The 27,226-nt window shown below is 41.9% G+C and overlaps 1 protein-coding gene across 3 annotated transcripts in view; it reads left to right on the forward strand.

Moving 5' to 3' along the window:
- Positions 1–9,725: 9,725 nt before the first annotated feature.
- The window catches only part of arhgef19 (Rho guanine nucleotide exchange factor (GEF) 19), a 90,159-nt gene continuing 72,658 nt past the window's right edge, over positions 9,726–27,226 (forward strand). For 2 of the 3 annotated variants that reach the window (XM_069918874.1, XM_069918873.1), the window contains exon 1: positions 9,726–10,284. In XM_069918874.1, the coding sequence (XP_069774975.1) occupies positions 10,230–10,284 (55 nt within the window). In that variant the 5' untranslated portion in view covers positions 9,726–10,229. The remainder of the gene's footprint in view (positions 10,285–27,226) is intronic. The other variant, XM_069918872.1, reaches the window with a different exon arrangement.

Consider the following 27,226-nt stretch of genomic DNA (forward strand, 5'->3'; position numbering starts at 1 on the left):
GTGAATGTCTATATAGCTTTAGTATCATGTTATTCTGTGTCTTGCTTGTCACGATTTTCCCATCTGTACAATAAAGACTATCCCTTGTTTGTTAGCCTGTGTCTGGACTCTCTTCTCTGTGAACCAACTCAAATCTCACGTAACAAACGTGTATTGGTTAAATTAAGTTATGTATATATTAGGAACTAAGAGACCATACCTCTCTTTATGGCCTTTGATTCTCCTTGCTTATTTAGATAGTACCAAAAAACAATTCATGAATTCCTTCAATCACTTGGGGATTGAGTGGCGATCACGTTAAAAGATAATTCACAATATTCCAGGATGCAAGGGTCTATGGATCAGCTGAGAATATGATCAAGTTAATGGTTCTTAGATTTGCAAAGGAGAAGTCATGTTTAATGGATCAGATTAAATATTATTTGAAAAGATGACTTAAGTCAGGGGTGGCCAACCTTTTAATTTTTAACTTAGACATGCAGCACAGTAACAGGCCATTTCAGGGTTAGGGCTGTAGGTTAATTGGGCAGCATGGACTCATGGGCTGAAATGGCCTGTTACCGTGCTGCATGTCTAAATTAAAAATTAAAAGGTTGGCCACCCTTGACTTAAAGCAATAGGTTGTTTATAAATGCGGTACAATAAACAATCTGCTAGAAGAGCTCAACGGGTTAGAATTGTTGGAGTTCCAGAAAACATCTGATCAAGTATCTCACATGGAACTGTTAGCCAAAGTTAAATTGCATGAGACTGAAGGCAGTTTGTTTACCTTGCCAGGGAATTGGCTGGTGCCCAGAGACAAAGAATAAGGACAATGGGCCAGCACTTAACTTGGTAAGAGGATGTGCCTGTTGTGATCACACTGTCTTCTCTTGGGCCACAGCTATCCACCAACAATTCATGGCAGCACAGAATACAGCATATCCAATGACACAAAAGGAGATGGTGCAGGAAGTGGCAGCATTATATTACATAGATATTTGTCATTTATACAAAGGTGTACCAAATTTGTTACAGTGTGGGAAATTGGAGGCCATTCATCTTGAACCTTTGGAAACTTTCAAATGCAGGAATGGTAAAGATTCAATCATAAATGCATAAGGATTAAGTGCAGGACTGAGTCATGTGACCTGGAATCTGCTCTGCCATTCACTCTGACTAGATCTTGGTGTTTATTTTTTGCTCATTTCCCCATAATCTAATCCCGTATAATCTATCTGTCTCAGTCTCTGGAGCTGAGAGTTCCAAAGATTCACACACCTTCAAGAGAAGAAATGTCTTTTTATCACAATTGAAACATTTTTTTCTTCCTGCGTTAACTAATACCATCTTTTACATTTATTATCTTTTCCATACTGGGTCATTGAATGTATATTTTAAAACAAAAAAGTACATATTTGGCTGCAACAAGGATGTTGGGACTTAAATTTGGAACTCATTATTAAGGAGTGTTAAAAGAGCTTAAGAATTAGAATTTATTGTCATGAACATGTCACAAAATTCATCATTTTTACAGAAACATCACAGTGCAAGTATTTATATAGACCATCTTATAAAAAAATAAGAATGGTGCACGAAAAATATTGAAGAAGCCAATGCCTGTGGTTCATTCTTCATTCAGGAATCTGATGACAGAGGGGAAGAAGCTGAGTGCTCATCTTCAGGCTCCTGTACCTTTTTTGTCTAGATGGTAGCAGAGTGAAAAGGGTATGACATTGGTGGTGAGGGTCCTTGAGGATAGAGGCTGCTTTCTTAAGACACCGCCTCTTGTAGATGTCTTTGATACCCGTGATTTCACACGCTGAGTTAACAGCACTCTGGATGTTTTCTTGCCCTGCGCATTGACACCTCCATACCAGACAGTGATGCAACCAGCCAGAATGCTCCACCTGTAGAAGTTTTTGAGAGTCTTTGGCGACCTACCGAATCTCCTCAAACTCCTGACAAAGTATAGCTGCTGGCGGGCCTTCTTCGTGATTGTATCGACATGGATGTTTGAGAGGGAGAGAGAGGGGAAAATACAGAATACAAATCAAATGTGATATTATTGAATGGTACAATAGGCTTGAAGGGCTGAATGGCCTCCCCAGTGGAGAGGAGGTTCACCACAATGATTGATTCCAGATAAGAGGAGCAAATGAGTTGTCTGGGACAGTACTCAGTGGAATTCAGAAGAATGAGAGGGGATCTTATAGAAACATAAAATTATGAAATTATAAGAGAGGTAGAAATAATGTTTCCATTGGTAGATGATACTAAAACTAGAGAGTATATTCTAAAGATTTAGGGGAGTAGATTTAGGATGGAGATGAGGAGAAACTGCTTTCGCAAAGAGAGTAACGAACCTGTGGAATTCTCTGCCCAAGGAAGCAGTAGATGCTACCTCATTAAGTAGATCTAAAACACAGAGTTTTGCATGGTAAAGGAATTAAGGAGCGGAGTTCAAGGCCACTTCAGCCATGATCTTATTGAATAGCAGAGCAGGCTCAATGGTCCAGTTGCTGGCCTTCTGCTTCTATTTCTTATGTTTTATGTACTTTTCCCCATGTTTATAATCACCAATATTCTTAAACCCTTGAACGTTAATACAGTCCTACCTCGTCTAATGCCCCATTGAATAGTGTCCGATCTCAGGTTCATTTGAGGTCACCATAAGGGCTCAATGAAAATGTAAAAATTTACTCCGGGACTGACCTTTGCAGGTGTTAGCAGATGTTAAGTCATGCATCATGCATTTGAAATGTGGGCTCAAAAGCCAAAACAAAGCAATTATGCTGCCAGCCGTATTATGGTAAACAATATACACCTAGAAATCTATAATATATGCACAAATGTACACTTCATTGTTGTTAATATGTTAATGTTACTCTCTTTACTACGAAAAATATACACTGTACTGTAATATATTTTTCTAGTCTCGATAGCATATGAGACACCAACATCTGGCATCAAATCACGTCCTGTGCGGTCTCTTGTTTGTATGTTAGCTCATTGGCTAAATTTTATCTGAAAATATACAGTGCATCATGGTATTTAGACATGTGTATGAACAATACAGAGGTTTAGGTAAATATGTACATGTGTCATGGTATCTTGTGTTGTACAGTATATTTCACCTATAATGATAGACAAGCCCAAATCAATTTGCATCCCCACTTCCAGAATATAACCTGGACACATGTCGATGCATGGCTGTTAAGAGTCACTCAAAAAAGTCAATGCTCTGCAGGTTCCTCCAATTATTTTTTCATTGATGACAGCAAAAATCCCTTTTATATCACAGTTTTAACAGACACAAATGCCCCAAGGACCTTCATGGGAGTGACTGCTTACTGACATAACATTATAATTGTAGCTTAGCAGTATTGTGAGAAGCATTAGATCAGGCCTTCAATTGTTATTTGTCTGTTAGATTCAGTAACAATTCTCAACAATCTTGTTTCTAACATTTATTGCTGTGAATCATTAGCTTTGATTTACACTCTGGGTCCATCAATATACTCTAGTAACTGGGGCTTCCATTGAGCTTGCTGCCCCAAGATTAACCAGCTCTGTGTTGCTGCTATTGGTTTAAGCAGCTCTGCCTGGCTCTTCCTGTCACGTGGTGATATCAAGGATTTGGCTGGTACCCAGTCAGCCGAACTGAATCTGTTGGCTGCCTGTTGAGGCCTGTATGTGGAGTTCAGGCACCTCTGGGCTATTTGAGATTAACCATCACAAATTGGTAGACAAGAATCCAAGCGTTTGACATGAATATGCTTTTTAAGCCTTTAATGTTGAAAGTTTGCTTCTTAATTTACGAATAACTTGTCCACAAACCTTTTAGTAAGATTATCTCTCGTCGTCTGACCTTTACATGTATGTGATGTTCCTATCTTTCTATTTCTGGCAATTGGTTTGAGGACAGAATGTGTTCATTTAAGATGCAATAAAATCAGATATTCATTCAAATATCTGTCCCAAGAGAAGGGGAGGGGATAGTTTAACCTATCATTTAGCAGGTAATCCTGCTGTCTCTCCATGTTCTGCAGCTTTGTTGGGTGTTGCTGTGAGTTAATTCATAATTACTCACCATTGCACACCTAATGTTGCAGAGCTCTGTGCAAATAGCAGAGGATCTGATTTGAGTGAAGAGTGTTGCTACAAAATATAGGCTGACATGAAAGGATGAGAAACAGATTTTACAGATACAGCTGAGATCATTTGACATTGCAGGCTCAGATCCAGTTCCATTATCATGGCCCTGGGCACAAGAATTGGGGCAGATTAGGAAGAGTGCATGAGGGCTCTTCCATGGCATCCTCCACATACCCTGGAGATCATCAAACAACAAAAAAACTCCCAGAAATTGTGGACAGCATGACATTATCCAACCTTGTCCCCATTTCCAGATGCGTACACCTTGTCAGATGACATCCATAAAACCACTGCTTGAGTGTCAAAGCAGGATCGATGAAGCCAGATTTGGCTTCTGCTATCTCCTGCTCCAGCTGGTTGGTATGGGACAGAATCAACTAAAATTCACACTCCATGTGGCTTCAGACTTACACCACCCAGCACTAGCATGAGCTAACGACTCAGTTGGGAAGTTAACACTTCCAATCCCTTCTGCACATTTCATCAGTTGACATTTTCTTACAGTACACAGGGGAGTGCTGCATTGTCAGAGCTGCTGTGATTTGCGTGAGAAAAAGTGCCTGGCTGGCTGATCAAAAGACCCTTAGCATCTTCAGAAGGAGGAGACTGTGTCTATTTTCACTTTATCGAGAAGCGATTAATTCTATTGTACTGTATACAATATATGCAGGTATACCCCACTTTACGAATCTAGAGCGTTCCTTTGAAACCTTTCGTAAGCCAAAAAGGTGTAAAGTGAAGGTCTATTCACTGCTATTGAAGGCTTTTTTCGTAAAAGTGAAAACCCATTCAAATCCTTTTGTGAAAACAAACACAGGCTTCTTTGTAAAAGCGAATTTTTGTAAAACAGAATCTATCAGATATATATATTGTAAATATAAGATAGATAAAAGCAGATTCTTCCAATTGGTAATCAGTCCTGGATTTACTCACCTGGGCCCTGGGCAAGGAGACTTTGGGAGGTCCAAACTTAATACCATCTGATCATTATAGCGAGAAACAAAACCTCATTCTCTTCTTTATCTACTCAATGAAAGTAGAACATTCCTGAAATGTTAGTATTGATAAAAAGATTGTTTATTAATTTATAACCCTTAATAAGTTTAGAAAAATAAGGAAATAATGAAGACGTTCACACAGAACATTCATAGCTATGTTTCAACAATACACGATATACAAAGTCAGAACAGTTTCTTTCAAGCTTTCTGTCATTAAAATCAGTAAGTTGCAGTTGATCATTTTCTATGCAGAGAATGCTCAGATCAGACAACCGATCTTGGGACATTGTTGTCTGTACATTAAATGTAATTGTGATTCACAATTATAGACAAGAATTCTCACTTGTTCTCAAAATACACGCTATAATGATAGGCAGTCATCTCAGAACTCTCGCCAGCATGCACGATTGTGGGAATCCCGCCAAGAATTCAGAATTCCCACAAGTTGAGAATCAGCCATGCAGGAAAATCCCGCGTGAAAACACGTGTTTAATGCTACAAAGTAACTGAGCCTCGATAGTAAAATTAAGGGTGAGTGCATTCAGCAATTTGTTCCTGAATTTTGGATTTGTACTTATGCATTATTTTGGCCCAGATACACCCCTGATTTTTATTGTTTGCCAGGAGGCCAACGCTCCCCTAGATTATGAGGCCCTGGGCTGCAGCCTGCTCAGCCCATATGTAAATCCAGTACTCTTGGTAATTATGGAATATTCCTGAGCACACAGTGACATCCGTTTGGCTGTGTAACCAGAATCAGTGTGTTTCTATGCACTTCGGTGTACGTGTAACACTGCAGACTTCCTCATCATTGCTCCTGCATCCCATGGATGGATGTGATTGCATTCGTTATTCACATCACCTCTGCACTGATCTTTGATTCTCTGCCTGAACCCCTTTTGCTTTGCACCATTGCAAAAAATAGACACAGGAGTCCATTTGCCCCCTCAGGACCAGCTGGCTTTAATGGAATGATGGCTAATAGTTTGGGGTGGGGGTGGTTTACTGGAAGTTCAGGCCAACCGAGGGCAGCACGGTTAGCGTAGGGGTTAGTGTCACCCCCATTTCTCTCTGGTTCCCATCTCTTCTTTACTTGTTCTTACTCTTCAATGGTCTTCAACTCCCCCTTCAATGGTCTCTTGATCTGTGTCTCCACCTCTCCCAATACCCAATCACCTATTAACTGCTGCCTCATTTATTTCCCCCTTCATATACATTTCACATTAGTCTCGATAAAGGGTATCATTGACCCTTCTTCCCTATGGATGCTGTTTGACCCGCATCTCATTGCTTTGTCAGAGAATTCAAATGGTTCTCTGCTGCCTGGGTGAGGAAATTGTTTCTTAACTCAGTCTTGAACAGGGCCAGATTAACGTAGTAGCTATAGGCCTTGGATTTTCAAGGGCCCCCTCATTTATGTACTATAAATTATGAGAAACTTTTTCCTTTTCATCTTTGTGCACTAGCTGAGATACCATACTGATAGTCTGTCTTAATAACCCCCAATTAAAGGTGATGATTGGGTAAAATTGTTCCCCTTATATTTAAGGTTAGGGTTAGGGATAGCCACTGCAGGCTGCACAATTTGCTGCACAGGGAAATGCAGAGCGGTGGCAGTAGTGTGGAGGATTATGGTTAATGAAGACGTCCATTGATCCATTGATCCTACATTGAGCCATCCACTGTAGTTAAGTTTTGTCTTCACAAAATATGTAAGTAAGTTTTAATAGGGGAGGGGAGGAGGATGCAATTTCAGTGCTTGCCACAGGCACTATGTTCCCTAGATACATCACTGGTAATCACTGAATATAGAGATCTGAGAAAGCTAGCAACATTTTGTTAAGAATAATTAAGACTACTTCAAAAGTACCAAAATGAACAGGCAAGATCAGCACCAGAAACTCTCCTGGGGATGGGGGTGGGTGGGGTGGTCACACTTCCCCCTCATGAGCATGCGCCAGCCAGCTCTTTGTACACTGCCGTCACACTAGCCCCTCACCACGCATGCACCAGTCGGCACTATTTAGGGCCCCTTTAAAATAAACGTTACAGGCCTCGCAATGCCTTAATCCGGCACTGATCGTGAATGATCTATCCCAGCGGTTCTCAATTTTTTTTTCCCATTCACAACCAACTTAAATAATCCCTTACAAATCACAGAGCATCTGTGATATTCTATGCCATAGGTACTCTGTGGTTAGTAAGGGATTACTTAAGGTAGTATGTGAATGGAAAGAAAAAGTTTGAGAACCACTGCCTTAGTTCTAGACACTTCTCCCAAGGGAAATATCCATGAATGAACACTGCACAGGCCTACAAGAATATTGCTTGTTTCAGCCTTCTAAACTCTAAAAAGGATAAAATCTAGGGATTGATGGGAATGTGAGGGAATAAATTAGAATAAAAAGTGAAATATAAAAATTGCAGATGTTGGAAATCCACTACAAGAACAGAAAATACTGGAAAAGCCTAGCAGGTCAGACAGCGTTGCTTGGGAAGGGATACGTTAATGTTTCAAGTCCCAGATCCTTTACCAGGACCAGTGTGAATGGATGTTTGCTGGTCTGGGCAAACTCGATGGACCAATCTCTCTGACTGACATGAGACTCTCCCCCTCCACTGATCGGCCTGACCTGCTGACTGCTTCCAATAGATTCTATTCTTATTTCTGAGGTTACTGCATTCAGTTACAACTGAACCAAAAATTCCTTCATGCCTCTGAGAAAGATACAGATTTATTGTCAGAGTACATTCATGACATCACATTCAACCCTGAGCAGAATTACCATATTGGCAGCACAAAAAAAAACTGACTCAAGGTACACCTGTAAATAAATAAATGTAAACAAATTGTGAAATAGAGATAGGAAAATAAATCAATAAGGTGCAAAAGTAAGAGTCCTTAAATGAGACCCTGAATGAGTTTGTTTTGAGGAATCTGATGGTGGAGGGGGAACATCTGTTCCTGAACTAGGTGGTGCGAGTCTGGTGGCACCGATACCTCTTTCCTGATGGTAGCAATGAGAACAGAGCGTGTGCTGGGTGGTGTGGATCCTAGATGATTGCTGCTGTTGGCTGGACTTGCAACTTTCTATGAATTAAACAGAATCCCAGTTCCAGTGTTTCAGATTTCACACTGCATCTTAGTCTGAAGTCTGTTTTTTAATGCTTTATTTATATATTTTAAACTACAATATAATTACATTGCTTTCAATTGTAAACTATTTTTGAAAAAAATTATTTGGTAATTTATTCCCATCCCTTTCAACTCACCCTCCCAACACCCCCCCCCCACTCCTAAAAAAAGAAAAAATATAGAAAAAAAACTGGAGAAATCCAAAAACAAGAAATAAAACATTTATACAGAAAAATCTATTCGAGGTTACCAAGAAGTGAGGTCTTCAGAGAATCAATCATAGATGCAAACCAAAATTGTCTAAATATGGGCTCCATATTTTCCAAAAGATATGGTATTTATTTTAAATTATAAGTAATTTTCTCTAACTGTATACCACGACGAAGTTCTACATGTTTCCATGCCTAAATCTATTTCTGACTTCCATGATATTGCCATACATTTCCTAGCAACTGCTCAAGCAATTAACACAGTTTGATAAATATTTAAATTTAATTTTGGCCATATAACTCAGTAAAAATAACATTGGGTCCTGTGGGAATTTGACCCCAGTCATCCGTCCCCCAAAAATTACCCACTCCTAACCAAAATTGTCAGACTTTAGGACATTGCCAAGTTGAATGAAAAATGGTTCCAGCCTCAGATCTAACATCTAAAACATAAATCTGATGCGGCAAGATTTCATCTACTTAATTTTTTGCGGAAGTCAAATATAACTGATGTGAAAAGTTATATTGAACTAACCTCATTATTCCTACACAACTTATTTGTATATTTAAATCTAGTTCCCATCTTAATCTTGATTGATGCCCCCCCCCCCCCAATTTGGGGGCCTTGAAGTAAGTTATACATTACTGAAATAAATGTATTTACAGTAGTGTTAAAAATCAGTAATTCTAATTCACTTCGGTGACTTCGAATTAGAACCTATTTTGCCAATGGGCTTTTGTCGAATTCGATGCAATCGGGATATGGATCCCCAAGATTTTATGTACAAATGGAATTCTAAGCTGTTATTTGGAATCATTGAGGTGTGGAATAATGTTGGTAACGAAATGGGTATAATATGTAGAAAAACGCCTTTATGTTAAAATAGGCTTATCCCTTTTTAATGGATAACTAATTCTTGAGGATTTGCATTAAGAGGATTGAAGATTGTTCTGAGGATGGGAGATTTATAACATTTGAAAGGATGAGGGGAAAAATGTATCTAGTAATACTTTATTTTGTTATTACCAAGTTAATTTTTTGTTCTCTTTGGCCAAATAGATTCATCTGAAGTCTGTTTTTTTTTTAAAAAGCGAAAATAATTTAATGTTCTCCTATATAAATTGATTTAAAACATAACTCCGTTTATTTCGAATGAAATAAGCAGAGATTTGGCTCACAATCTCCTTCCGTGTTGTCATAAAGGCCACACTTCGCCAGGTTCTTGTTGCGTGTGAAGTCTTGTTTAGTCTGAACATCTTCAATGTCCATCGCGGCGGGTTTGGGTTATTGTTGCACACTCAGGTCCTGATTGGGACACGTTCTTCTGGGTAATTGACGTGGCCATTGGCTTCTATTTGCATTGAGTGATTTGAACATCACCTCTCTCTCTCTCTCTCTCTCTGCAGGCTCCACACACCAGTAAAACTTGTTTGAAACACTTCAGTGGGAGGATACGAGGCATGTCAGCACAACACTCCGTCCTTCCGCGCAGCCCGGGGAGCGAGGAAGGGCTCCTTCAGCGTTGCCCGAGGAGTACCTCGAGCAGGGGGCAGCTTCCCTCGCTGTCAGGCAGCAGCAGGTGTTGAGAGAGCGAGTCTGCCGAATCCGGGATGCCGGCGTGTCCACCGAGAGGCGGCCGAGCCGTGCATTCGGGGCTTCAGCCCTTCTAAATTGGCCCGGCGCGTGTGCATGGGATTTCGAGCGATTACACGGGGAGTGGAGCCGGACCCCGGGCACCGCCACATGAGATGGACTTGGATCACAGAAGGGTCAGACAAGGCAGGAAACGACAGCGGCAAAGAGGTAAGCGAGGAATTCGACTCATCCCACCCAACCTGCGGGGGAGAAGGCGGTTTCACTTCGTGATCCGAGGTCAGTGGTCCAGTATTGCCGGACCACCCTGATTCACATGATGAGTGAGCCTTGTTTATTGTCTGGGGGGACTGAGTTCGTTCGGACTGCATTTTAGGCAAAATATTCCTTTCTCTCTAAAAAAAAGCCCAAGCAGAAAGTGAGATTCCTGAACAACCTGGTCCGATGATCAGGGTGGACTCATTTCTCAGCTTTCTACACCCAGGAGATTCGAGTGAAACTTGCTTTACGATTTAAGAGACTTCCTCGTCCGACGTAAAACTAAAGTCTGGGGTGAGGTGGTAAATAGGGAGGTGATTCACAGCTCTGAATGGTGCAAGCCAGCTCTCATTACGCGGCCGGGGTATCTTCTGACAGGTACTTTCTCCCACTGTGTCAACAGAGTTGGTGTTCCACTGCCCGGGGTCTGTCAGACATTTCTCTCCTGGGTCAACAAGGCTTGTATTACACAGTCAGGGCCTTTCAGGTAACGTCTCTATTGTACCAGGATCTGACAAGTAATCCCTTCACTGGATGAATAGAACTTGTGTTAAATGGCCAGGGTCTTCCAGATAACCAATCCAGTCATAAACCAGAGCTTGCGTTACACATAGTTCACCTCTCCGCCAGTGTACAGAGCTTGTATTACATGCGTAAGGTCTGACAGCAATTCTTCGCCACTATACAAATAAGAAAGTGCATTAAACAGCAAGGACAGACAAACTCTTGACAAACAGACGCTGTGTCATACAGATGGGTGATCTCTCCGCAGTATAACAAGTTCTGGTAATATATGGCCAGAGTTGGACAGGTAATTTTTACCCTGAATCAAGAGAGAGAGAGTATGTTTCTATGCTGGCGAGGGGAGACCTACTCAGTGCAAATAGTGGGGGTCTTGCAGTCAAAGAGATAACCTCCTTTCAGTATGGACAAATTGGGCTGAAGGGCCTCTTCTGTGCTGGATGACTGAATCTATAAGGAGCAAGGGGCAACTGGCTGGGGTTGGCGGGCATATGTTGTCTGATGTCACTGCTTCCACAATAAGCTGTGATCTTATTACCAACATCCCTTTTACATCAATATAAACAACGATAATGTTGGGGGAGTTTAATAACTCGGCTTGCAGCAATGGGAAGCTGAAAAATATCTGCCCCATTCCCGGTCAAATGCCCCCATCCAAACCTGCCTCAGGTGGGGCATTCAGTTTGGGGAGTCCTGGAGGAAATCCACAGAATATTAAAGGAGCACAGAATATTAAAGGATGCCACCACGGTGGGTGAAATTTGGAGGCAGACAAATGTTCCAACAGCACCTATCTGCCTGAATATGCTTGTGATTGATCTCGGAAGCTAAAAAGGCTCAGGACAAAGTCAATCCTTGAAGTACCAGGTGCTGTAAGTTTCTGTGAGGGACGCTGGACAAAGTGGCAACTCTCTGTCTGCCTTACAGAAGACAAAAATTCAAGAATTTCATGTATATTAGATTCTAAATGTAGTATTTCGTGACATTAATGGAACCTTTAACCTAACGTGACTGAAGGGAACAGGCTGTGGAACTCAGCACAACAGATTCTTTCTCCTTCACAGTCTCACATCTTATCTCCGCATCGGCAACAGTTTCTGTTTGATCAGCCCCAAAGCTCCACCAGAATCAGAGTTTGCCATGAACATGTCACAAAATTCGTTGCGAAATTTGTTCTAAATTATAGTGAAAAAGAAGATAAAAAATGAAGTGGCGTCTGTGGTTCACTGTCCATTCAGATGGCGGACAGGTTGAAGATGTTTTTGTGCCACTGGGTGTTTGTCTTCAGGTTCCTGGGCCTCCTTCCTGATGGTAGCAGTGAGAAGAGGGTATGGCCTGAGTAGTGAGGGTTCTTGAGGATAGAGGCTGCTTTTTTGAGACACCGCCTCTTGCAGATGGCTTTGATGGAGTGAAGACCAGTGCCCATGCTGGCCGAGTTCACCTCTGTAGCTTTTTCCTGTCTCATGCATTGGCACCTCCAAACCTGACAGTCAGAATGCTCTCCATGGTACACCTGTAGATCTTTGCAAGAGTCTTTGGTGACATATTAAGTCTCCTAGCAAAGTATAGCCACTGTGAGCTTTCTTCATGATTACGTCAACATGAAGGCCCCAGGATAGATCTTCAGAGATGATGGTACCCAGGAATTTGAAGTTCTACTGTTGACCCCTTGTATGGGGACTGGTTTGTGTTCTTTTGGTTTCCCCTTCCTGAAGTCCACAATCAGTTCCTTAGTTTTGCTAATGTAGAGTGCCAGCACCTACCTTCTTCCCTGAAGGAATAACGAGGCCATCATGTTCAGGAACGCTGTTACCTTTCCCTGGTTGATGATACCCATCCTCGAATGTCAGCACACTCTGCTAACATAGGTTACATCACTGGCAAAGCTACATTTTGCCCTCATGCCCCATGGTCAGAACAGTAGTAAGACATCTGTCTGCCTGGCTTCTAGTTTTCAAAGTTCTCCTTGGCTGAGTTTTGAAACCAGCAGAGACTGAGCCTGACTAAAGGGTGTGATAGTACAGATCTATCACCAATGTACATAGTGTATATAGTTACTGTATCTAGACTGTGCTTACAGCGATTGGCTGAGAGCTAAGCCACACCTATTGTCTGGGCCTTAAAGGGTTGTGTCCCTAGCCAGGTCGGATCATTCCGGACTGGTCGGCCACCTGTGAAGAGCTCCTGTCTTTTGCTAATAAAAGCCTTGGTTTGGATCAACAAGTCTTTGGTTCTTTCGACGAGCTCTACAAAGGGCACCCCAGTTGGCAACTGAATCTGCTTTATGAGTTTTTGTTTCATCCGATTGCATTTCACTTATCCTTGCAGGTTTAGCTTCTCCGGACAGAGAAACTGACTTAGGGTCTGACAAACTCTGCACTGCATTCAATCAGTGTACTAATTAAATTGCTCGCCTTGTCTGAGATATCCTTGTGGAACAATGGGAATTGAATTGAATCTATTGTGGTCTTGTCAGTGGTCAGGTTGGATAATCACAGATCAAACCAAGATTGCCATGCACAGGGTGACCTTTAGATTATACCAGCCTCTCAAAAGAAAATGTAAATCTAACTACTTGAGAGATGCAGACATTGGTAACAAAATCAATTTTAAAGAGTGAATGTTTTAAAATTCCTTTCTGCAGAAATTCCACTCATTGGTTCTGCTGGGCTCTGAAAACAGGAGGCTCAGAATAGAGCATAGAACAATCCAGCACAGGAATAGACCCTTTGGTTCATGTGTCTGTGCCAAGCATGATGTCCAAGTCAAAATGAAACTCTGCTGCTTGCACCATCTCCTTCATTTCCATGTGTCTATGGAGGGCAATGGACGAGGTTAGGATTAGACAAAAGTAAATAAATTTTGTGTATTTATGCATATGAAAATAAAAGAACTTTACCTATTCAAAAGTACCCATAATGCCCTCTGGGTTGACAGTAAAATAAGATGACTTTGTTTGATTTCTTTTCCTTTCGTTTCTCCTGACATTTTTCCTTTCCGATATGGCAGCAGTGACCATGGGCTGCGAAGGATGTGTTCTATTTGCACCACCTTCCTTTCATCAGTGAATGAAAATACTGGAAATCGGAAGGGCTAACAGAAAATACTGCAGCTCAGGCGGTATCTGTGGAAAGAGAAAAAGAGCACATGTTTCCGTTAACCCTCACTTCCCACAGATGCTAAATGACCTGTTGACATTTCCACCATTTTCTGGGTCTATATTTCTTCCATTTTCTTTGAGAAATGGAACAAGCTTGTGTTTCCTTGACTTGGCTCGTAGGTTGATTTTTAGATCAAAAAGGTATCAAGATTAGTGCAGGCATGTGATAACAAGATAAATTATGTTAAACAAGAGGTCTGCAGAAGCTGTGATTGTAGTTCAATACACAAAACTACTGGAGACTCTCAGCAGATCACACAGCGTTCTTTTCGTAGCAAAGATTTGGGATCTGAGCCCTTCATCAGGTGCTTTTTACCCATACCTTGACGAAAGACTCAGGTCTGAAATGTTGGTTATGTATCTTTACTGCATAAAGAGCAGTGTATGACCTGCTGAGTTTCTCCGGCTATTTTGGACTGAACTAAGAGGGATGAAAATCAGAGGAGGAGGGGGGCGGGACTATTCCTCTCCCCCTTAACCTTACCTTCCTTACTGATCCCTATCTATTGTGCCTCATGTCTTGTGATAATGATGAGAGGTTACTGTCATACACATACGTTCAATGTAGAAAAGTACTGAAATTCTTGCTTGCTACAACTAACTGGTTATGTAAATATACTAATAAGTAAATTGCCAAATGAGAAAGATAAAAGATAATACAATAAAGTCCAAATATCCAAATGCCAGAAATCCTGACCACCCTCCCCCCGTGAATCCAGACTTCTCAAAAACTCTCAAACTGTTTAAATTTAGCAGGCTTTTGCAGAAATTCCACAAATGCACAGAAGTCATGGAAATGAACAAATAAATATTTATTTGGTTTTTTAAAATTTGTATGTTATGTCAAAAAATTTTTTGGTTAATAAACTCTTTAAAATTTTCTGATCATCTCTTCTTTATTCTCCTTAAATTTGAATTTTAAAAGTACTGCCTGAGAATCCGGAAAATCCAGATAAACTTAAACCCCGCGCAATTCAGAATTTAGGCCTTTTACTATAAAAAGGGTTAGAAAGGAATCCAACTGGTGCCATAATGGAAAATCTGGTGCTAATGTGTTCACAAGTGGGTGGAATCCACCTCCATTTTGGATGCCAACCTTATTCAACTAACCCATTCTGAGGCAGGCTGGTGCAGAGTTGCACACCATCATTAGCTCCTCAGACCCAATTTTTCCTCTTTCTCACTGCAAAGATCATTTCAGCCAAAATATGTATGAGTAAAACAAACGAATGTGTCAGGATAAGCTCCTTTTCCCTGAGTATTTTTGCAATTATTCAGGATTTATGACATGTGAGGTTTTAAATCTGTGGAATGATTCTGACAAGTTCAATTCATCTTTTGGTGGAGATGGGCAGGGGATATGGCAGGATCATTCCGAGAACACATCACTTATCTGGCCTTATTCTGTGTCTGAATTAGGACCCACCAACAGGGTAGAGGAGAGAGAGATTTATTCTCTATTTAATCCATTCTCTAATTGATAGGGCTATGAAGAGGACCATTAATTTGGAAATCCTTATTATGTGAGAGTGTTTGGGGAAAGATTCTTATTTGCCATCAAGCCTGATAGAGTAGGGGTGTCCAAAATTAAGGCAAAAAGAACACATCAATCATATTAATCAACTTGGGCCAACTTATGATTATAATTGTTATGAGTTGCTTTCTTCTGACTGAACAGTGTAGGCCTGAGCATATGGAGAGGATTATTTTTAATGCTACTGACTCATTGGGTGGATAAACCTATTATCTGAATAAATCTATTCAGTCACTCAGACCATTTGTGGCATTTTGGACCTTGCACAGACTTAAATCCTACTCTTTGGTGAAGATCTGAGAGACCCTGGGATGGACCAATCAAAGTGTAATAAAAGGAACCTTTACCCAACCCATACTTTGGACTCCCTGTTGGACGTGTGTCCAGAAAAATTGACCAATGTTCTCTTCAGGGGCAGTGTAGATGAGATTTGTTTTGTATTGTGCACGTACAGTGAATGGACAGTAAACAAATCACCTCTTATCCCTTCCCTAAACATTCAATTTTACTTTTTAAATAGTTATACTTTTTGATTTTTAAAAGGTATTATTTTTAACACTTTTAAAAACGCAAAATCATTGTGTCATTTTGATAATTTCTATTATTTCAATATATATGTAATAAATCTATTATATGAATAACTCTGTCCTATCTAGGAAGATCCTAACCATTGTGGTTTTAGTGAAATGGGGCTACTTTCTTGTACCCCCGTCTTTGGATCAGAGTGGTAACAACCGGGACCGGAGTTAGAATTCGATGTTGTCTGTAAGGAGTTTGTTTGTTCTTCCTCGTGTCACCGTGGATTTCCTCCCACTGTACCGGGGGATGGAGGTTAATTGGGTGGCACAGGCTCGTGGACTGAAATGGATGGAGCTGAAGGTTGTCAAAGGTGACAGGAAAATATTGACAGGATGCAGAGTTGGGTGGAAAAATGGCAGATGGAGTTCAGTCCGGATAAGTGTGAGGCGATGCACTTTTGAAGGACAGGGTTAATGGTCTGTTACTTAAAAGTGTGGATGACCAGAGGGACTTTGGGGTCCAAATCCATACGTCCCTCAAGGTTTCCTCACATGTTGATAGGATATTTAAGAAGGCCTATGGGATGCTGGGCTTCATTAATAGGGGGATTGAATTCAAGAGTTGAGAGGTCATATTGCAACTCTACAAATCTCTGGTGAGACCACACTAAGTTCTGGTCACCTCATTATAGGAAGCTATGGAGAGGGTGCAGAGGAGATGTTACCTGGATTGGAAAGTAAGTCTTATCAGGCAAGGTTGACAGAGCTGGGACTTTACTGTTTGAAGGATGAGAGGAAATTACAAGATTATGAAAGACAGATTGGGTGGACAGCCAATGCCTGTTTCTCAGGGCAGGAATAGCAAACCCCAGAGGACATATGTACAAAGTGAAGGGAAGGAAGCTTAAGGGAGACATCAGGGATTATTTTTCTATGCAATGAGTTGTGGGTGCCTGTAATGCATTGCTGGAGATGGTGGTGGAGGCTGAAACATTAGGGGCATTTAAAAGACGCTTAGGCAGGGACATGGATGGAAGAAAAATAGAGGGTTACGGGGTAGGGAGGGTTTAGTACTTTTTCTTTTGAGGAAATATATGGGTCAGCACAACATCAAGGGCTGAAAGGCCTGTAGTGTTCTATGTTCTATCCTTGAGAATGGTGTTCTGCCAATACAAAGATTTTCCATGAGCAGCTACTCTACTGGTTTTGATCCTTTGGCCAACTTCTTTTATTCAATGAAATGTATTATTTAATATCTTCTTGTGCTATAAAAGGGGGCTCTTTAGCCCAATGATTCTGTGCAATCTCTCAGAGCAGTGCCAGTGGTAGCATTTTGTTTGTAGTCTTACCTATTCTCTCACAAGCCCACCCTCACTGAGGATAATTTACATTGATTCTTGCCCTCCATCTCCTCCTCCCGCCACTCTTTATTTGCAGTTCACTTTAGATGTTCTGATCCTTGTGGGTCAGTTGGTGTTGTGTGCAATCGTGAAGAGGAAGGCTGTGTGTTTAAATCCTGTCAGAGATGCAAGTATGTGGATTGCTTATCCACACACCTCTAGATTAAAATCCTCTCTTTTGTTTTGGGGCTTTCTTTGGTCTCACCCTTTGCTACTTCTGTCAAGCCCTACATCACTCCAAGATATCTGGGCTCCAGTTCTGGCCTCTGGATCATCCCAAACCATAGGCAACCTTACCTTCAGCTGCCATTTCCTTCCTTCACCTCTCCGTCTCTATCAGTCTTTCCTCTCTGAAAAAGTTTTTGGTCATCTCCCTTGTATCTTCTAGTAATAAGTTTTATAAGATAATGTTCCTATGAAGAGACTTGGTATATTTTGACGTTGTTTGTTGGTGAGATCAATATTGCAGGTTGATTTTCTGATGATAGGTTGGGAGCTCTGCTTCTCAAGTGGCACAATTCTGAAGTAGGTAGAGAAGTGAAAGCCAGTGGATTCTCCCTAAATCAACATCATATTGCTATTTGTTGGAACCTGCTGTGAGCAAATTAACTCTTCATTCCTATAATTTTGAGATGATTACACTTCAAAATATCTGAATTGGGATAAAATTCTTTGAGAAGCTTTAAATTACAATAATTGAAAAATTGGTAGCATTTATTTGCACAGATGGCCTGTGCTATAGGCACCTTTGAATTGTCTGGAATCCAACTTGATCATTACATTTCAAAACTTGGCCATTTTTGTTGCTTCCCAAACGTTAAAAAAAGGGCCAGATGTCCAACATTTAGTCAGGGGTGCAAGGAACCGAAACTTTACTTTTCTCGATTTTACTTTCTCTCTTATTCTGTTTGATTATCTGCTGGGTTATTTGTGCAGATGAGCCACATGTATTATTTTAATATCAATTTGTCACAACAATGAAGGAATCTTGTTTCTGTTGATTCCTTGTCTGAAATATGCCTAATTTGTCCTCTAGTTTATCTCCTGACATTTTCCATTGTATCCACATTACTAAGTGCAAATGTTTAATTCCAATTTATCTGGGCTCATTCCTTTTTTTAACTTGCTGGTATTCTTATTCTAGTCTGGTATCTTTGTTTTCCCTCACATTAGGAGTGAAACCTAATTAAGTTCATTGTGTGCCTACCTAGTTGCTCCACCCCTTCACGCTATCTTCTTGTCTCACTTTGCTTTGTTCTTTTGTATCTTTGTTCTTATGTGACTGAAATCATACTGATCTGGCTGCATTGTGGAAGTGCCTCTTCTTTTCCACTTTAATTATTTGACTGCAATCATTCTTTGCTTAGTTGAATTCTTGCTGAAACGGCACATTTCTCTAATTTGTTACAACCACACGATCGATCTTATTTGTAGCTCTGTAGTTTAGCTCCAGTGAAATTGTAGCTCCCATCTTTTACTTGATCTATTTGTATCATCCCCAATATCAATTTTAACTTCTGAGCCTCTTGGATCAACATCCCTGCCCCTCCTTGTTTGCATGCCCAAAACTCCTGAATATTTTGTGACCAGAAATGTTTTGTAATCCAGCCATCCCTCAGTCATCTTATTGGGTAATGCCCATAAATTAATTTCTACCATGAGCTCACCAATTTTATTCAAAACATTGGATTTAGTCATTATTGCAGGTGAAATCTTCCCTGTTGTTTCCAGGAAGGCTTTAGTCACATCCTTACTCAGAAGGAACTTTGCTTTTCCTATAATTCACCATAGCTTTTAGGAATCTGAGCCATTCTCTTCTACCACATCACCTATTTGTTTTTAAGGTAAGTCGAGAAGCTTTTTTATTTATCTCGTATTTTCTGATCATTCTTTTCTAGACCAGTTAAATTTCTTTTTTGAGTTTTAGATTTCAATGTGACAACTTATAGCCATTCTTTTTCATCCTGAAGTGTTTTGTTCCTTCTCTGTGATTCGTATCTTTATAACTGGATTTTTAAAAATCTCATTCAAAATTCTACTCTGTATTTAACCCATGCAGTGTCGATGGGGGAGTCCTGGAGTGGGCAATGATAAAAGTTTCAATTCCCTCATTGACAGTTTAGGTCTAAAAGTAATCTCTTATGGGATGACTTGCGTATGGGCGGCATGCTTATCATAACGGTTTGTGTGATGCTGTTACAGCACCAGTGACCCAAGATCAAATCTAGTGCACTCTGTCAGGAGGTTGCACGTTCTCCCTGTATCTGCATGGGTTTCCTCTGGGTGTTCCCCCCCTCCAAAAACATAGTTAATTGGTGTATTTGGGTGGCACAGGCACATGGGCTGGAAGGGCCTGTTACCGTGCTGTATCTCAAAATTAAATCAAATTGCTCGAATTACTGTCAGGGCAACAGTAGCAATTCACGCACCATGATGTTAATCACTGGCTGCAGCTGGACAGCTGGGACAGAGAAGGTGGCAGAGCTGAATGCAACGTGCTCGCCTTAAAAGTTTAAGATAATTGACCAATAACTGCAAATTTTACTGACACAGTTGCCAATAAGCTGATGACACATCAGCCTTAATCAAAAATCTGTAACAAAGGAAAGCCAACAGTTTTATTAACATTTTGAACTTAGCTATTCCTTCTGCATTCTTTTAGTAATAATGACGATTAATAATATAAACTTGTTTCTGTACTGGTAAAGGGCACTGAGCCCATTCACCCCATGACAGTTCCATTAGTCCCATTCTCCTCCCTCTCTTTCCCTTTAACACACTGTTTATTCTCTTTCGGACATGCTCATCAACTTTCCTTGAATTCTTTTCACTGGAAGTAATTTACAGTGGCTAATTACCCACCAGTAAAATATCTGAAGAAACTTCCAAAACACTAACGGGTCAAAGTTGGGTCTGCATTTGTGGGCACGCTGTCCTCTTTTTCATGAAACATTATGTACTTTTGCTGTTTTTAGGCAATACAGTATTTCACCAATCAATTTTTTTTATCCAAAAAGGGGAAAAATACAGCGAGAATTACTTTTCACAGCAGACCACACGCTCCGAAAATTAATAATCTCCCACATTTAGTTTTTAAAACTCTCATTTGCGGACTCTGTGTGGACATTCTGAGCAGTTAAAGAATATTTTCTGAAGCCAACCAGAGATCTTGGATCTGGTATTGATTAATGAGGCAGGTATGGTAAAATACCCCAGGGTAAAAATTCCCCTGAGAAATAGCAAGCTTCACATGATAGAATTTTGTATTCTGTTTGAGACAGTTAAACGTGAGTTGGAAATAACCGTGTTAACTTAAAGGGATTTCCAGAAGAAGGAGAATAAAGTTGATTAATGTGGACTGGGCAGATAGATCAATAAGAGAGACAGCAGGCAAGCGGTAGCAGGCATTTCAGGAGGTATTTCTTGACTCTTAGCAAAATTATATCCAAGTCAAGATTAAAGATTTTAAGGGAGGGCTAAACCAATTGTTGTTAACCAAAGAAGTTAAAGAGGATGTTAAGTTGAAAGAGAAATCATGTAAGCAAGCAAAGGTCAGTGATGGACCCAAATCTGGGATAAATTCAGAGACCAGCAAAGGGAGTTAAAAAAAAAGAAAATAATATATGAAGGTGAACTAGTGAGGAATATAAGAACAGGCAATGTGCTTCTGTAAACATGCAGAAAAAAAGGTTGAAGTGCACATGGTTGCTTGGAGAACAGGGCTGAGGAAATAGAAATGAGGAACGAGGAAATGGCAGAGGTTTTGCATCGACATTTATAGGAGAAGATGACGGGATCTTCCCAATAATATTATAACTCTGGGGAAGAATAAATTAGCATCAACATCAATTTGGGAAATACTAGGAGGAAAACTGATGGGGGTCAAAGGCTGCTAAGCCTCTAATCTGGGCGCATAGCTCCTTCAGATCCTAAAGAAAGTAACTATTGAGCTAGTGCAGTGCTTCTCACATTCCTCCTAAAGTAATCCCTCACTGAGCACTGATGGCATAGCAATTTGCCTGATGTCTATTGAAGTCAATTGTTAAAATATAAAAGGGAAATTGTTTATGATGGGTACAAACCTCATTTCCTTCAAAGAAATCTACATGAGGCGCTGCCTCAAGAAAGCAGCCAACGTGGCACAAGACTCCCTTCACCCTGTTCATGCTCCCATCTCACTGCTACCTTCAGGTAGATGGTGCAGAAGCTGGTGATCTGGCAACACGAGGTTCAAGAACAGTTTTTATCAGCAGTTATCAGGCTCTTGAACATCCCCCTCTCATCCAAATCGTAATGCCTCTACAAGGCCACCAAAAATCTCTCTGCTCTATTAACACAACATATTTTTTCATGACTGGCCAACTGTGAGTATTTATTACTTATTATTTATTTTCTTCTCTCTTTCTTTTGTTTTTCTCTTGTGTACGACTGATACGTAAATTGTTGTTAGTGTGTTTTATGCATCTGGGAAGCTGCAGCAAGAAAGACTTTCATTGGGCCTATACTTATGTACATGACAATAAACTCTCATTGATTAAAATTTATTGGAATATTTTGAGGAAGTCTCGACCAGAGTGGATAGAGGAGAATCAGTAGTGGCACTGCAAATGTTTACAGTAGAGTAAAACACAACGTATCTGGCACCAATGAGGTTTGGTAGATGGTGGATAAGTTAATTTTCCAATTAAGGTTGCAGGTTGCATGATTGGCAAACTAAATCCATATTTTTTTTACCTCTTTATTTTCCGTGATTATTTTGCTGGTTGCTTGAGGTTGTCGGTTGCTTGAATTCTGGATAACAGGAGTTTTACTGTTTATATTCTTTGGATTGGCTTCGCGGACGAAGATTTATGGAGGGGGTAAATGTCCATGTCAGCTGCAGGCTCGTTTGTGGCTGACAAGTCCGATGCGGGACAGGCAGACACGGTTGCAGGGGAAAATTGGTTGGTTGGGGTTGGGTGTTGGGTTTTTCCTCCTTTGCCTTTTGTCAGTGAGGTGGGCTCTGCGGTCTTCTTCAAAGGAGGTTCCTGCCCGCCGAACTGTGAGGCGCCAAGATGCACGGTTTGAGGCGATATCAGCCCACTGGCGGTGGTCAATGTGGCAGGCACCAAGAGATTTCTTTAGGCAGTCCTTGTACCTTTTCTTTGGTGCACCTCTGTCACGGTGGCCAGTGGAGAGCACGCCATATAACACGGTCTTGGGAAGGCGATGGTCCTCCATTCTGGAGACATGACCCACCCAGCGCAGCTGGATCTTCAGCAGCGTGGACTCGATGCTGTCGACCTCTGCCATCTTGAGTACTTCGACGTTAGGGATGAAAGCGCTCCAATGAATGTTGAGGATGGAGCAGAGAAAACGCTGGTGGAAGCGTTCTAGGAGCCGTAGGTGATGCCGGTAGAGGACCCATGATTCAGTGCCGAACAGGAGTGTGGGTATGACAACGGCTCTGTATACGCTTATCTTTTTGAGGTTTTTCAGTTGGTTGTTTTTCCAGACTCTTTTGTGTAGTCTTCCAAAGGTGCTATTTGCCTTGGCGAGTCTGTTGTCTATCTCGTTGTCGATCCTTGCATCTGATGAAATGGTGCAGCCGAGATAGGTAAACTGGTTGACCGTTTTGAGTTTTGTGTGCCCGATGGAGATGTGGGGGGGCTGGTAGTCATGGTGGGGAGCTGGCTGATGGAGGACCTCAGTTTTCTTCAGGCTGACTTCCAGGCCAAACATTTTGGCAGTTTCCGCAAAACAGGATGTCAAGCGCTGAAGAGCTGGCTCTGAATGGGCAACTAAAGCGGCATCGTCTGCAAAGAGTAGTTCACGGACAAGTTTCTCTTGTGTCTTGGTGTGAGCTTGCAGGCGCCTCAGATTGAAGAGACTGCCATCCGTGCGGTACCGGATGTAAACAGCGTCTTCATTGTTGAGGTCTTTCATGGCTTGGTTCAGCATCATGCTAAAGAAGATTGAAAAGAGGGTTGGTGCGAGAACACAGCCTTGCTTCACGCCATTGTTAATGGAGAAGGGTTCAGAGAGCTCATTGCTGTATCTGACCCGACCTTGTTGGTTTTCGTGCAGTTGGATAACCATGTTGAGGAACTTTGGGGGGCATCCGATGCGCTCTAGTATTTGCCAAAGCCCTTTCCTGCTCACGGTGTCGAAGGCTTTGGTGAGGTCAACAAAGGTGATGTAGAGTCCTTTGTTTTGTTCTCTGCACTTTTCTTGGAGTTGTCTGAGGGCAAAGACCATGTCAGTAGTTCCTCTGTTTGCGCGAAAGCCGCACTGTGATTCTGGGAGAATATTCTCAGCGACACTAGGTATTATTCTATTTAGGAGAATCCTAGCGAAGATTTTGCCTGCAATGGAGAGCAGCGTGATTGCCCTGTAGTTTGAGCAGTCTGATTTCTCGCCTTTGTTTTTGTACAGGGTGATGATGGTGGCATCACGAAGGTCCTGAGGCAGTTTTCCTTGGTCCCAACAAAGCTTGAAAAACTCATGCAGTTTGACATGCAGAGTTTTGCCGCCAGCCTTCCAGACCTCTGGGGGGATTCCATCCATACCTGCTGCTTTGCCACTTTTCAGTTGTCCGATTGCCTTATATGTCTCATCCTGGGTGAGGACCTCATCCAGCTCTAGCCTTAGGGGCTGTTGAGAGAGCTGGAGCAGGGCGGAATCTTGGACTGAGCGGTTGGCACTGAAAAGAGATTGGAAGTGTTCTGACCATCGGTTGAGGATGGAGATCTTGTCACTGAGGAGGACTTTGCCGTCTGAGCTGCGCAGCAGGCTTTAGACTTGGGGTGAGGGGCCGTACACAGCCTTTAGAGCCTCGTAGAAACCCCTGAAGTCGTCAATGTCCATGCTGAGCTGGGTTCGCTTGGCGAGGCTAGTCCACCACTCATTTTGGATCTCCCGGAGTTTGCGCTGAAGATGGCTGTATGCGCGACGGAAGGCTTGTTTCTTCTCTGGACAGGACGGCTTTGTAAGGTGAGCCTGGTGGGCAGCTCGCTTCTTTGCCAGCAGCTCCTGGATTTCTTGGCTGTTTTCGTCGAACCAGTCCTTGTTTTTCCTGGAGGAGAAGCCCAGTACCTCTTCAGTGGATTGCAGTATGGTAGTCTTCAGCTGATCCCAGAGGGTTTCAGGGGACGGGTCCGTGAGGCGGATTGCATCGTCGAGCTTTGCTTTGAGGTTTGCCTGGAAGTTTCCTCTCACTTCGTCTGACTGCAGGTTTCCAACATTGAACCTCTTTCTGGGGGCTTTACTGTTCCTGGGCTTTGGCTTGAAGTGAAGGTTTAGCTTGCAGCGAACCAGCCGGTGGTCAGTGTGGCATTCCGCGCTGGGCATGACCCTGGTGTGGAGCACATCTCGTTTGTCACTTTCTCGCACCAGGATGTAGTCCAGGAGATGCCAGTGTTTGGATCGGGGATGCATCCAGGTGGTCTTAAGGCTGTCCCTCTGCTGAAAAAGGGTGTTTGTAATGACAAGCCGCTGTTCTGCGCAGAGCTCCAACAGGAGGCGCCCATTGTTGTTGCACTTGCCGACGCCATGCTTGCCTAGGATTCCTGGCCAGGTTTCTGAGTCTTTGCCGACAAGAAGATTCACTAGGATGATTCTGGGAAGGCTGGAATGTTCAATGATATCTGGTTAAACAATTTGGGGCTCCACTCATTGAAGTTTAGAAGAAAAAGAGGCAAACTGTTTGAAACAGTATATTCTTTGGAAGTTAGACATGGTGAGGGGCATTCAATAACCATAAGAAGGCTCGAAGCAAGTGATTAAAGGCTCTAATAACCTGAAATGACAGGCATGTCTTCATATGTTGTTGGCGCAGTTCCAAGCCAAGTATGAAGGAGGGACTAAGGTGACTCTGTCTTTATTGGGGAAACTTACGGGTAGGAGCTACACAGTCGGAGGTGGGCCAGCGTGTACAGCATGGTAGTGTCATACATGCAGTGCCATGTTCTACCACACATGGTAAATGCTGAGATGTTCCCTCTCATGATAGCGTCAGAAAATAAAGGGTCTCTGAATTAATGGGTCCACCAATTAAGACTGAGATGATGAAGAATTTCTTCTCTTGAGGGTAATTGAACATTGACATGGGGAGATGTGGGAGCAAATTCAGTCTTTCAGGCTGAAATGAGGAGTTTTCTAATTATGGGAAAAGGGAGGAAAGTGGACCTGAAAAACATATCAGCCATGAGAGGTAGAGAAAGTCAAAGGATTTAATGGCCCACAACCCTTTGCACTTCTCTTCTGGCCTTACGTATTTCACAGAGACTGCAAATTGTGCCCACATCCTTCACAAGGCTTCTCACCAACTGCTTCAATTCCTCCCTCAACCCTATCTTCCCCAATCACGTGACTACAACTCAATTTGATAATGCCTTTGGTCAATATCAAAACAGCACTTTATTCCAACAGTCTGTCCCACCTGTAACTCTTCTTCCAATTCAAACTAAAATTATGTCCCAGATTCAGATTTATTCTCAGAGTACATATACATGACATCACGTACAACCCTGAGATTCTCTTTCCTGTGGGCCAGGCAGAATCACCACGTATTGGTAGAGCAAAAAAAACTGTATTCGATGTTCACATGCAAACAAATAAAGAAATGTAAACAAATTGTGCACTAAAGAGGGGGGGAAAATCAATAAAGTTAAGAGTCCTTAAATGAGTCTCTGATTGAGTTTATTTGTGGAGGGGGGGAGCAGCTGCCTCCTGAACCTGGGGCGGGTGGTGGGGGGGCGAGTCTTGTGGCACCGAGACCTCTTTCCTGACGGCAGCAGCGAAAACAGAGTGTGCGCTGAGTGGTGTGGCTCCTTAATAATTGCTGCTGCTCTCCGACGGCAGCCTTCCCTGCAGATGCTCTCAACAGTGGGAAAGGTTTTGCCTGTGATATCTTGGGCTATGTCCACTACCTTTTGCAGGACTTTCCACTCAGGGGTATTGGTATCCCCATACCAGACCGTGATGCAGCAGGTTAGCACACTTTCCTCCACATATCTGTAGAAATTTGCCAGGGCTTCCAATGTCATAGTAGACTGCCGCAATCTCCCGAGGAAGTGTGCTTTCTTCACTATGCCTTTAGGTACAGGAAAGATCCTCTGAGATAGTGACTCCCAAGAAATTTGCTCACCCTCTCCACCTTTAATCCTGCATTGATCACTGGATTGTACACCTCTGGTTTTCCACCTTCCTGAAGTCAACAATCATCTCCTTAGTTTTGTTGATATTGAGTGTGAGGTTGTCAAATCTGTCAAAATCCACTTGTCAAATCTGTAATGTTTCTACACCATTTGTGTTTGTACTGTGAAGAAGACTCTTCACAGTACCCTTAATGAATTCACACTAATACTCTTCAGTCATTGAATTATAACCCTGTCCCTTCCCTTGTAGTCTTCATTAAGACTGATCTCCTTTCCCCTCCACCCCCCCCCCCCCCCCAACATTGGCTTCTCCCTTATAACCATATAACCATTTACAGAGTGGAAACAGGCCATGTTGGAAGATTACTTAACTCTCTTTCCCCCTTTAATTCCCTTCCCCCCCCATCCATTTTTCTCATCTGTCCTCTTTCATCTTCTCCTCCTGGAGTTGTTGATGGAATTGATTCCGATTATTGTGTGATAGAAACTATTTTCTAATTCCCGTTCTTGTAAAATTCTTGATTACAGTAAGTATTGGCCGGGATCGTGTCCATGTGTGCCTGGACGTGGGGGTTATAGGACCAGTGTAAAGTTATAGGACCTGTATCATTTTCCTCTCATCT

This window comes from Narcine bancroftii, chromosome 2 (assembly GCF_036971445.1).
Source record: "Narcine bancroftii isolate sNarBan1 chromosome 2, sNarBan1.hap1, whole genome shotgun sequence".
Classification (NCBI taxonomy): domain Eukaryota; kingdom Metazoa; phylum Chordata; class Chondrichthyes; order Torpediniformes; family Narcinidae; genus Narcine; species Narcine bancroftii.